Genomic DNA, 11,469 nt, shown 5'->3' on the forward strand with positions numbered 1-11,469 from the left:
TTTTTTGATTTTTCAAGACAGATTTGTTCTCACAGCCCTGGCTGTCCTGGAACTCACTTTGTAGACCAGGCTGGCCTTGAACGCAGAAATCTGCTGGTCTCTGCCCCCTGGGTGCTGAGGTTAAAGGCGTGTGTCACCACATCCCACTTGCTTCAATTTACGCTCATTACCCCTCCCTCTTTATGCTGCAAAGGCAGTGAGGAGCTCCCAGAGGCCTTTCCTGAGAACTCTGATCCGATTACGAGGCGCTACATTTTTGGGCAAATGGCTTGCTAGCAGCGTACAAGGCCCAGTTTTCTTTCTGTCTGCTGCTGAGGTATCACTGATTTACATAGTAGTTTCATAAAACCAATGGGTGATTTTCTTTAATATTTTTTGTTAAAAACTCCAGTTTGTTTTCCAGAGACATCAGCTTCTTTGTGCAGTTAGCTCCCCCTAGGATCTTCAAGACTATCCAGATTTGGGGTTGGTGTTATCAATCCAATTTATTAATTTCGTCCTCGGAGAGGAGGAAGCCACATCCACCATAGACCCTTTTGGCCATCTGGATAACTTCTACTCTCTCCTGTCTCCTCAGCTCTGTCTTGGTTTCCCCAGAGAGAGAGGTCTGCTGTCTTGTGTGCCCTGAAACTAATACCCAAGAGATAACTAGAAATCCTTAGGGAAGTTTCTCAAGTCCTCCTAGGACTAGCCAGGGACAGAATGATCCTAAGCATCAGGCCAGGCACGGCAAGCTGGAGCAGGGGTAGAACAGATTAAAGTTCTTTACCACAAAGGCGTAAACCACACTGTAGAGGGATAATAAATAGAGGAGCCCAGGGTAGCAGAATCCAGGCCCCCGGGGCACATCGACTGTAGGAACAGCGGGTGGCCTGGGGGCCCTGGCACTCTAGTCCCAGCAGCTTGCCACATCAGCCACTGAGGAAGAGACGCTTGTAGGCCTTGTTCATCTGTTCCAAGAAGATGAAGGTGAGGACAGTGTGGGGGCCCAGTCGGGCATAGTATGGTGTGAAGCCCTTCCACAGGCTGAAGAAGCCCTCGTAGCGGACAACTTTCATCAGTACATCCTAGACAGACAGGCAGGCAGGCGCTGGGGCGAGGACGTGGCCTCTATACCCAGCTCCCTTCATAGCCCTCCCAGGGCACCCGCACACTCTGACCCGAGCCCCCCACCCCGCCTCCTCACCAGCCCATTCTTGTACTCTGGCTTCCCATCGATCATTCGCATATTTTGGATCCTGAAAGAGAGGAAGTACGTGCATGAAAGACAGAAAGAAGGCCCTCCAAAAGTTCTCCAATCCCAGGCTACGGGCTCACCTAGTTTTGACGATGTCCACAGGCATGGAAGCGGCAGTGGTGACGAGGCCACTGATCATGCTGGCACAGAAGTGGCACAGAATATTGTCAGAGAAGTAGCCTGGGAGGGGGAGCAGAAGGTGGCAGTCAACTCTCAGGTAGCTCAGGCTGGACTGGGCATGGAGTATTCAGCTCTGGGTCTCTCTCACCTGAGTCCAGCAAGAACTGCTTGGATTGGGAGTAGGAGGCAAGCTGGGCAGCGTTGACAACGACAGCTCGAGCCATGGTAGGGATGCAACCCTGAGGCGAGAGGACAGAGGCAATGGAGAGAGAGTCAAAAATGCCAGAGACTTGACCCTACACCCCCTGGGACTCCAATCCCTTTGCTCACCCGCCACAGCGTGGGGACTCCCTCTTCCCTGGCAATTCGAATTAGGGCATTAAACACGTTTTTGTAGCCACGGCGCTGATCAGCTGGAAGCCTGGGGAAAGGGCAGGGAAAAGTCACGGTGAGGACCGTTCAGGGTCCATAGGAACAAAGAAAGGGAGGCCTGAGCAGGCCTGTGTCCTGATGTAGAACTTGGCTAACAAAAATATGTAAAACCTAATCCTTTCGTTCTACATTCCAGGAATGGGGCTGGGGTTAGACCTGGAACTCACCGGCCATCGGCAGTCATCCTGATAAGTGCCACCTCTGCTGGCGTTCCCACAAATGCCCCAGTTGCACCTGCCGTCATGCCAATCAGGGCCTTCAGCAGAAAGCCAGGGGGTGTACCGTCAGCCCCAGTCAGGCGTTCAAACAACACAGTATAAATGCCAAGACGAGTAGTGGTGTAGGTGGCCTGGCGGAGCAGGCCAGCTGACAGCCTGAGGAGAAATGTCAGCACCGCGTATCAGGCCAAGGCCTGGACCTGCCAACCCACAGATTCCCTTCCCAAACTGAGGCCCCAGTACCCAGTATAAATGCCCTTCAGTCCTTCTGCCTTCAGGATGCTGGTGAGGGCGTGGAAGCTGGTTTTGTACTCTCGAGTCTTGGCCCCTTCACCACTCAACTGCATCCGGTTCTTCACCAAGTCCAGAGGCTGCACGAAAACTGTAGCACCCATCCTGAAGTGAGGCAGTAAGGCAAGGAGTCAGGTCGGCTGGTTCAGGTCGACCAGTGTCTACTGCAACCCGGCAGCAAAAAGTTACAAGGGTCAGGGTCTGACGGGCAGCTAAAGATTCAGGAGGCTGGTGGGTATGTGCGTAAAGGTGTGCACGGAAGGCAACGTGCCAGAAAAAAAGTCCAGTTGTCCAGAAAGAACCATGCAAATCAAAATGCTTCAGGCAGTTCCCTAGAGTTCGAGCAGAACTGTACTGCAGGCAGCCTATGGAGGGGTGGAGAGGGCATCCATAACCTAGGACCCACTCCAAGCTAGACCCACAACACAAACATGCACAGTGGAGCAATGGTGGTTGGAAACACGGGGCAATGACCCTGCAATGGGTGACTAGGTTCTAGCAGGCCATCAGGCACATCGCAAATCTCAGGACATCATGGTGACCCCGCACCAGCTCAATTTACTGCAACATACCCCGAGATGCCCTGGACCCAGTTGCTCGCGCCCGTCCCTTCCTCCTTTTCCCTATCCCTGGGGCCTGAGCTTACCCAGCCAGGCCCCCAAACAGGAACTTGACGGACTTAGGGGAGGTACGGGGCTTCCCGTCCATCCGGCCAGCCCCGGGACTCGCCGTTGCCGCCATCGCCCCTTGATGGCCCTCGACTTTGGGTCCCGAGCACGCACAGCCCCGCTCGCGCCCAAGGTGACACCAGCGCGCAACAGGGCGAGGGCGCGCGCGCGCACGCCCCTCCGACAGGCAAGTCCGGCTCCAGCTAGAAGCTGGGGGGGGGGGGAGGACGAGCGCAGGCGCGTAGCGCAAAGACGGCCGGGAATGAGGCGGGGCTAGGATGCGTGAGTGAAGGGGCGTTGCTGATTTAGGAAGCCACTCTGTGTCTCCCACCCTTCCCGAACTGGAATCGCGGGAAACTAGTTTGTTTGAAAATCTCGCGAGAACGAGTGAGTCAGCCCGGTCAGGGTTAGGAGGCTTCTCGCGATAAGTTCCCACGGCGGGGGGGGGTGGTGGTGGTGGTGGTGAAGGTGATGAGCGCTCTCGCGATATTTGAAGGTACCGCAGCTACCAGACGGAGGAGAGGTTTGTAAACAGGGCAGCTCCTCGATCTCGGGCGCTGAGGGGAAAAAAAATTAGATCGTCTTCTGGGCCTCGGAGCTCCCTCCGTCTCCGCAGGAACTCTCTTTCGGCCGGCCTTTTAGGACCGGAAGTCCTCCGTCCTGAGCGTCCAATACTGGAAGCGGCCTTTCTTTACCGGAAACCCTTTTCCAGGGGGATCGGAAGACAGCCTACCTGGCCGGAAGTCCCACCTCTTTGAGATTCCCCCACCCTTCCTGAAGTTTTTCTGTTACCTGTTTGTCTTCTTTTCTATTCTCCGTTTTATTTTTGCATCAGAGAAAGATACATTGTCTCCCTCCCAGCTCCACTAAGCTGGTTTTATCCCTTACTTCCCGAGTCTCAGTTCTTTCCCCGACGCCCCCATGTAGCTGAGAAGTGGGACCTGGGGGTGGTTGGACCCCTGGGATCCTTAAGGAGAGGCAGAGAGGGCGCAGAACTTGGCTTCTCCTCCTACTATCAGGACGCGACCTCCTCAACCTCACACACACACACACACACACACACCCGCTGCCATGCACCCTGCGGCCTTCCCGCTTCCTGTTGTTGTGGCTACTGTGCTGTGGGGAGCATCCCCTATCCAAGGGCTTATACGAGCGGTGAGTCTAAGGGTCGGATGGGGGAAGGGCGCTGTAAAGGGGGTTCAGGATGAAGAGAAAAAACGGACTATTTTGTCTGCAGATCTCTGAGCACAATGCCAGCATGGACTTTGCAGACCTCCCAGCTCTGTTTGGGGCTTCCCTGAGCGAAGAGGGACTCCAGGTGATGCGTTCATTTCCGTATAGTCACTATCCTGGGCAGGGGTTGAGTAGCCCTGCTCTGGATCAAACTGGAGGTAGGAAATAGTCGAGTTAGTAACGGAATGCATTGGGCTGTGGCTAGAGCCCAGTGGTAGGGTGCCCACCTAACGAAGTGAAATTGAATAACCAACAACACAGCCCCCCCTCCTCCAAATACCTAAGGACATGACCATGCCCAATACAGAAATAGAGTCCAGAATCTAGAGGTAGAAGGCAGTGTCCTAGAACTGTAAAGTTGAGAGGGAGACTGAAGAGTGAATTAAGATAAAAAGCAGGTGCTTATCAGTCACGTCTCTAGAGCTACTTAACAGTTTGTTTGGATGGCTGTGGACGGTCTTTCTGTGACCCTTAGTAAAATGGGTACTAGAAGTTAAGATAGAACTGTTGTGTTAACTAGTAAGTGAAGTAAGCATGTCTGTAGTTTATTACAGAGTTCTTGCCACATAGGAAGAACTCAGTTGGACCACAGATAGCAATAGAGTTGTTTGTAAGATGGGAAAATGAAGCAAATAGAATGTGCTCTTTGTACTTAAAGATGAATGTGAAAAACTTTGGTGAAAATGGCGTGAACAAATAGCATGCTGAATTATCAGTGGGGAACTGGGGGAAAAAAGAGAACTAAATTAGTCTAGAATTTGAGAAGTCGAGGGAACCTCTGGTAAAGGGATGTTGTGTACTGTAATTCAGCCTCAGGAAGCTGAGAGACGTAGATTCCGCTTTTCGTTTGGTTTTTTAGACAGGTTTCTCTGTGTAACCCTGGCTGTCCTGAACTCTGTGTAGATCAGGCTGACCTCCAACTCAAAGACCTGCCTGAGCCGGGCAGTGGTGGCGCACGCCTTTAATCCCAGCACTCGGGAGGCAGAGGCAGGCGGATCTCTGTGAGTTTGAGACCAGCCTGGTCTACAAGAGCTAGTTCCAGGACAGGCTCCAAAACCACAGAGAAACCCTGTCTCGAAAAACCAAAAAAAAAAAAAAATGTAATGAGGGTAGAGCTGCAGAATACAGACAGCCGTGTGTAGCATTGTGCTTGATAGGCCCCATGGGAGGCAGAATGTAAAGATGGAAAATCCAACTGTTTGCATTTGTCCCTCAGGGGTTCCTTGTGGAGGCTCACCCAGAAAATGCCTGCAGCCCCATTGCCCCGCCACCCTCAGCCCCGATCAACGGGTCAGTCTTTATTGCACTGCTTCGAAGATTCGACTGCAACTTTGACCTCAAGGTTGCTAAATGTGGAATGGGAGCTGGTAAGCAGGGTAAATGACACTGGGAGTGAGGAAAGGCAAGGGTTATGACTCCTCTCCCTGCTGTCTCCTTAGGTCCTAAATGCTCAGAAAGCCGGGTATGGTGCAGCCGTGGTACACAACGTGAAGTCCAATGAGCTTCTGAACATGGTGTGGAATAGTGGTAAGGCTGGGGAGTCTGTGCCACTGGGCTGTCAGTAGACCTAGAGACTAGTTCAGTGGGTGGGGTGGGCAAGAGTGTCAAATGCCAGTTCCAGGGAATTGAGTGGAAGGCTAAATCCCTAATATCCTGCTCCCTACAGAGGAAATCCAACAGCAGATTTGGATCCCATCTGTATTTATCGGAGAAAGAAGTGCAGAGTACCTACGAGCACTTTTTGTCTATGAGAAGGGGTAGGACATATGCTTTTTCCCACTCTTCTCCCACCCTTTCCATGGCAGCCTGGAGCCCAGGCCTCACTACCCCACCCACACAGGCTCAGGCCCTTACTCACCTTTTTCCTTTCGCTTCACCCACGCCTTCTCCCAAGCCAGTTACCTGGTATTGCTTGGCTTGAGGCTTGTCTTTTTCCTCAGGGCTCGGGTGCTTCTGGTTCCAGACAGTAGCTTCCCCTTGGGCTATTATCTCATTCCTTTCACTGGGATCGTAGGACTGCTGGTTTTAGCCATGGGAGCAGTACTGGTAAGTAGCCATGGCAAGAACTTAGAAGACCAGACTGGGTCTGGAGATGGGAAGTGGGGTGGTTGTTGGATTTTCCATTTTTTTTTCTTAAACCCTGGTGCACTCTCCCTTTTACCCCTAGATAGTTCGTTGTATCCAACACCGGAAACGGCTCCAGCGGAACCGACTTACCAAAGAGCAACTGAAACAGATTCCTACCCATGACTATCAAAAGGGTAAGGGCATGGGAACAGGGCCCATCTTAAAGAGGTACAAAGAGCAGTGAGGTGTTAGAAGATGCCATTTTTGCTTCTCTTACACACTGCCAACCACAAGCAAATGGGTAGAGCGGGAGCTAGAAAGCAAAGATGATCAAGTAAAATTTTTGACCTTGTGTGTGAGCGTATGGAGTAGAAAGATGTAAAGAGCTGGGAGGACTCAAAACAGGTGAGGGGTTGGGTTATCTAGCCCTGGAGCCTCCAGTGCCATATAAGGCTATAGCAGAAGCCTTGTCCCTCCCACTTCTGCTTTCCCCCTCCTACCCTCCCCCCAACCCACTTCCCTTCTTATCTCTCCTTGCCCCCTCTAGCCCCAAGTTTTTCTGTGTCCTGCCCTAAGAGCTTGCTCTGGCTTGGTAAAACCTAGAAAAGCAATTGTTATAGGTTTTAACTCTAACCTCCCATAGTGAGCTCCAAATGGCTCAGTGAATCCATTCTTTCTCCCAGGAGATCAATATGATGTCTGTGCCATCTGTCTGGATGAGTATGAGGATGGGGACAAGCTTCGGGTACTGCCTTGTGCTCATGGTGAGACCACTACCTTTGCCTGTGCCCCTGCCCCATCTGCAGAGACCAGGTGCTTCTCATACTCCTCTCCATTAGCCTATCATTGCCGCTGCGTGGACCCCTGGCTCACTCAGACCCGGAAGACTTGCCCCATCTGCAAACAGCCTGTCCATCGGGGTCCTGGGGATGAAGAGCAGGAGGAAGAGACTCAGGGGCAAGAGGAAGGTGATGAAGAAGGGGAGCCAAGGGACCAACCTGCTTCAGAGTGGACCCCACTCCTGGGCTCTAGCCCTACTCTTCCCACCTCCTTTGGATCCCTAGCCCCAGCACCCCTGGTCTTTCCTGGGCCCTCCACAGACCCCTCACCCTCTCCTTCATCTGCTGCCCTGGCCTGAAACTTCCTACACTTGGCACCTCTGGTGATCCTATTTGCACAAACTCTTCCTCCAGTCTAATAAGCTAAGGGATAGGGGACATTTCCACCCGAGGTTCTCAAACTCCTCTTCCTTTTGAGGTGGCTGGGAGCCATAGGACATTGGTCTTCACTTCTTCGGTTAATAAAATTGTTTTTGTGGACAAAGGGTATTAAGATCATTTTTATACAGGTGAAATTGTGGAAAAGAATCACTTCATGAGATTAACTTGTCAGGGGACAGCCCCAGCTGCATTTGGTATGACTCAGGGAGGGAAGCCCCACCTACACGGATGACTCAAGCAGCCCTGCCTCACCCGCAGGCTTGGACCCATTCTCTTGTCTGGATGGCTATGTTCCATTACAGAGTCAACTGGGCCTCTAAGGGAAAGAGACTATAGAGGGGCCCAGGCCATCCGACTGGGTACATGGAAGAATACCTGCTTAGTCCTGGGGGCTGAAAAGCAGAAAAATGGAATGGAAAGGAATGCGAAGAGTTCAGTCTGGACACGGCCAAGAAGCAAATAGCTAAGTTCAGTGGCATGGGCCACAGTGCCTGTCTCCAACTAATACCCCAAGTGCAAAACCACACAGGACCTTGTTAGTAGAATCTTTTTTATTCAGAAAAAAAAAAAAAAAAAAAAACCAAAACAATTTTTTTCCAAACACACACAGGAGGGGGTATGGGTAAGGGGAGGTATCTGTCTGTCCAGCCCCAGCCCCCGGCCCATGTGGTTTTGGCAGCAATAAGGGAAATGGGGTAATGGCCCAAAAAATAATGGTATGTGTGTGTATGGAAAGAAAGGGTGCAAAAGCTGAAGGGAGCGGTGGGGGAGGGGACAGATGAGGTCAGTACTGGGAACGCCGCAGGTGGGAGGCCATTTCATAACATTTCTTGTTGATCAAACCACCGTGGACACCTTCTTTGCCCATCAGCAGGACTAGCGCTGGAGGAAAAAGAAAGGAGGCTAGGACCCAGGTGTCACAATTCAACCCTGCCAGCTGTTGAGCAGCTGTCCAGCCCTAGGGGCTGTAACCTAACCTCATTCCTCCCAACCAGCTACCCCCCACACACACAGGCAAGCTGTCAGTCACCCTAAAACAATAGAGCTTTTCAAAGGAGGAAAAAAAAATTCAGCTTAAAGACTAGTGAAGAAAAGGCAAAATTAGAGGTCACAGACTGTAAGCTGCCGTGGATGAGCTTCCTGCCTCTCAGGCTTTTACAGAACTCCAAGACCAGAGCCAATGCTGACTTAAGATCCCAACAGTCTATACCAAGTGAGCTAATCTCTAAGCTTAAGGCAGGAAGGGATTTAAAAGGTAATGTAACTCAGCTTTTTTTTTTTCTTTTTACAAGATGGGGAGCCATAGGCAGAGCCCAAGGATTCTCCAAGGTTCCACATCCAGCAGACTTTGAGAAAACCCTGTTTGCAACCTTCTCATTGAGGGACCACAGAAAACCCCAAACGACTAACAAAAAAAGGAGATACATTAGGGGTGCCAAGGACCTGGTTAGCACAGAAACTCACTCTTGGCAGTCATGGTGACAGTGACATTGAAGGTAGGGGCTCCTCCGGTGCTCTTGGTACGAAGATCCATTGTAAATTCCCCATCCTGCAGCAGTGAGTCCCGGATCACAGAACATTTCTGGCCCCCAAGTGTCAACCCATTCACGAAAAAACTTGACCGGTCTTTGCCTACCAGGACACCAACCTCAGCTGGCTGCAAGAGTCAAAATCAATCATCGCATTAAGTTAGTGCACCGGCCAATTTGTTTCCCAAGAAGCCACTATTTATCCTGGAGTTGGGGGTGAATGTGCTTCATACACACCACCAAAAATGGAGTGGGGTGTGTGTGTGTGTGTGCAGAGAAAACCCATGGGACCAGGGAAGAAAGAATACTATTCCTCTTAAGTAGCTAGACCTTGATGTTAAATGGGGAAAGCAAAAAGAAAAAAACCCTGGGTACCAAAATTCAATCAATGATCCAGGGGGAGCCTTTGGATGCTCAGAACAGTCCTTCAGGAAAAGCAGAAGCGGAGAGGGTGAGGGAGGGGGCAGGGAAGGAGGAGAAGCAACTTTGTCCTTATTTGGTCAAAGGTTCTGCAGGCGTTGTTAGGAGCCCGGACGCCTGGGTCTCCCGGTAACCTAGCATTTAGGTCCAGGTGTCTACGCCCCAAGATGAGGAAGCCGACCCCTGGGGGCTTTCTAGGAAAGTTGAAAAAGTTTTAAGGGTCGGGGGACCAGGCTGTCTTGTGTCTAGACATCCCGGGGAACCTTTCTTTTTCTGCCCCCCTCAAACCCCAAACCCCTACATCCGGTACCCTCCCGCCCGGAAATCCCCTTCCCCCCATTCGAACTTCCGCTCCCCCTCCCCACTTCCGGGCAGTGTGGCCAGGGAAGGTGGTGGTGGGGACAGCAGCAACCTTATTCCTTCACTTTACGGTGTCAGAACTTCTCACAAAGTTCCCCTGCTCCAGGCCCGGCCGGATGGCGGGAAGGGAGGGTGAGGGGACTTCCGGGACTGGCCTCACAGGAATGTTGAGGCTAACGTGCCGAATTGGGGGTGTGTGTGTGGCGGCCTCGCCCTCTCTAACGGAGCTGGGAGGGGCAGGGAGCTCACGGAGGTCGGGCCAGGGCTCAAGGCCACGCGCCTGGAGCTCCCACCAGCACAAGGGGAGACAATGGTGGAGGGAGCGCGAGCGGGCGGCACAAAGTGGAGTCGAGGCTCCCCGAGCCCCCTTATCAATCATAATCCCAGGCTAAAATTGCAGCGCGTGCCTGCCCCGCCCTGGAGGAGGCGGAAGTGGGCCGCCGCACCGGGCGGCGCGCCCCTCCCCGCCCTGTGCCCCGGATGTAACGCCCCGTCGCAGAAAGCGGGGTGGCGGGCGGGATGGGCGCCGCCGCCGAGGGGCGTAGGGCTTGGGGGGCAACAGAGAGACCTAGATTCATGCAGCCGCCATTCGCGCCGCTTCCAGGCAGAGGGCAAGATCACGGCCTCTCGCTGCCTTCGCTAAGCTGCGCCCGCCCCCACCCAAGTCTCTCCCTGAGGGTCTAAGCCCCAGCCATTGCCCAGGACCGCATAAGCCCCTAAGTACCGTAATGCTAACGAAGGTCTTCCCGGGGACGGCGGCCCAGACGGAGGGCGAGTCCTTGTAGCCTACGATGGCCGCGTCCTGACAGGTCCCGTCCGCCATGAGGCTGTCGATGTAGGCGTTCCACCCGGCCATGGCGCTGCTGTTGGGGCTGCTCTGCGGGCTGCTGCTGGGGCCGCGGGCTGGGCTCGGGCTGGCGGGCGGGGGGAGGCAGAGAGCTCGGGGCACGCGCTGCCGTCCGGAACGCGGCTCTGTTAGCTGTGCAGCAGCCCTCGCACCGCCACTTCCTGCTCCTCCCCCCCCCCCCTAGATTTTTATTTGCAAAGGGCGGCGGGGCGGGGCCTGCTCCCCATTCCCTCCCTCCTCCCCCCCCCCTCCCCTTGCCTGGCCAGATAGCGAACTTTTGCAAATGCAATTTAAAAAAGCCCTCCCCCCCCTTTTGCAAAATTTGCCGAGTTCGATGAAAAGCGGTGCAAAAGGCTAGAGTGGCGGTGGCAGGAGCAAGGTTAAGGTTAGGGCTCGCTCCGATTCATGTTGAATACAAACCCCTTTGGCATTAAAAGGGGGAAGCCGGGAGAGAAAAAGGAAGAAAATTAGTAAGGTTGAGCAAATTAAAGTGGGTGCGGGGAGCCCAGGGTTAAACGGAATGATTCTCTCTCTCTCTCTCTCTCTCTCTCTCTCTCTCTCTCTCTCTCTCTCTCTCTCTCTCTCTCTCTCTCTCTCTCTCTCTCTCTCTCTCTCTCTCTCACACACACACACACACACACACACACACACACACACCCCCACCTCCGCGGGAGGGAAGGAACGGCGGGCGGCGGCGGCGCGTGCGCCCGCGCCTGCGCCGGGGCAGTGAGAAGACAGCGCGTGGGGCGGTTGGGGCTAGCGGCTGGCTGCGCGAGCGCGCGCCTAGCAGCGCTGATTTGGACCTTCCTGGGAGGGAAGACGCGTCC

General features: G+C 53.5%; 3 protein-coding genes across 6 annotated transcripts; 1 reads left to right on the forward strand and 2 right to left on the reverse strand.

Moving 5' to 3' along the window:
* Positions 1–3,190, reverse strand: Slc25a11 (solute carrier family 25 member 11). Its single transcript, XM_057776403.1, has 8 exons — positions 2,945–3,190; positions 2,251–2,403; positions 1,957–2,163; positions 1,688–1,778; positions 1,506–1,596; positions 1,318–1,417; positions 1,187–1,238; positions 1–1,067 (listed from the first exon to the last, which is right to left on the reverse strand). The coding sequence occupies exons 1-8, from the start codon at positions 3,037–3,039 to the stop codon at positions 912–914; spliced, it is 945 nt and encodes a 314-aa protein (XP_057632386.1). The 5' UTR covers positions 3,040–3,190; the 3' UTR covers positions 1–911.
* Positions 3,191–3,402: 212 nt separating this feature from the next.
* On the forward strand, positions 3,403–7,583 carry Rnf167 (ring finger protein 167). Of its 4 annotated transcripts, none has more exons than XM_057774701.1 (9): positions 3,403–3,489; positions 4,204–4,284; positions 5,416–5,541; positions 5,639–5,726; positions 5,866–5,956; positions 6,140–6,245; positions 6,367–6,460; positions 6,950–7,030; positions 7,106–7,583. In XM_057774701.1, the coding sequence occupies exons 2-9, from the start codon at positions 4,225–4,227 to the stop codon at positions 7,402–7,404; spliced, it is 945 nt and encodes a 314-aa protein (XP_057630684.1). In that variant the 5' UTR covers positions 3,403–3,489; positions 4,204–4,224; the 3' UTR covers positions 7,405–7,583. The 4 variants fall into 4 exon arrangements, with proteins under 4 accessions (XP_057630684.1, XP_057630683.1, XP_057630685.1 ...); XM_057774700.1 differs by having other exon boundaries at positions 3,416–4,121; XM_057774702.1 differs by having other exon boundaries at positions 3,416–3,489; positions 5,416–5,566.
* A 434-nt stretch (positions 7,584–8,017) lies between these two features.
* Positions 8,018–11,320, reverse strand: Pfn1 (profilin 1). The gene is made up of 4 exons (XM_057775072.1): positions 11,306–11,320; positions 10,520–10,747; positions 8,951–9,143; positions 8,018–8,368 (listed from the first exon to the last, which is right to left on the reverse strand). The coding sequence occupies exons 2-4, from the start codon at positions 10,649–10,651 to the stop codon at positions 8,271–8,273; spliced, it is 423 nt and encodes a 140-aa protein (XP_057631055.1). The 5' UTR covers positions 10,652–10,747; positions 11,306–11,320; the 3' UTR covers positions 8,018–8,270.
* Positions 11,321–11,469: the final 149 nt, after the last annotated feature.

The sequence above is a fragment of the Chionomys nivalis genome, chromosome 7 (assembly GCF_950005125.1).
Source record: "Chionomys nivalis chromosome 7, mChiNiv1.1, whole genome shotgun sequence".
Taxonomy (NCBI): Eukaryota; Metazoa; Chordata; class Mammalia; order Rodentia; family Cricetidae; genus Chionomys; species Chionomys nivalis.

Excerpts from the sequence above, each read along its gene's own strand:
- Pfn1 (XM_057775072.1), bottom strand. The coding sequence starts at position 10,651 with ATGGCCGGGTGGAACGCCTACATCGACAGCCTCATGGCGGACGGGACC. Across the intron at positions 9,144-10,519 it reads AGACCTTCGTTAGCATTACG|CCAGCTGAGGTTGGTGTCCT; the intron begins GTACTTAGGGGC and ends TGACTCTTGCAG. Across the intron at positions 8,369-8,950 it reads TGTCACCATGACTGCCAAGA|CGCTAGTCCTGCTGATGGGC; the intron begins GTGAGTTTCTGT and ends TTTTTCCTCCAG.
- Rnf167 (XM_057774700.1), top strand. The coding sequence starts at position 4,038 with ATGCACCCTGCGGCCTTCCCGCTTCCTGTTGTTGTGGCTACTGTGCTG. Across the intron at positions 6,246-6,366 it reads TAGCCATGGGAGCAGTACTG|ATAGTTCGTTGTATCCAACA; the intron begins GTAAGTAGCCAT and ends TTTTACCCCTAG. Across the intron at positions 7,031-7,105 it reads GGTACTGCCTTGTGCTCATG|CCTATCATTGCCGCTGCGTG; the intron begins GTGAGACCACTA and ends CCTCTCCATTAG.
- Slc25a11 (XM_057776403.1), bottom strand. The coding sequence starts at position 3,039 with ATGGCGGCAACGGCGAGTCCCGGGGCTGGCCGGATGGACGGGAAGCCC. Across the intron at positions 2,164-2,250 it reads CTGAAGGGCATTTATACTGG|GCTGTCAGCTGGCCTGCTCC; the intron begins GTACTGGGGCCT and ends ATTTCTCCTCAG. Across the intron at positions 1,239-1,317 it reads GTGGACATCGTCAAAACTAG|GATCCAAAATATGCGAATGA; the intron begins GTGAGCCCGTAG and ends CCTCTCTTTCAG.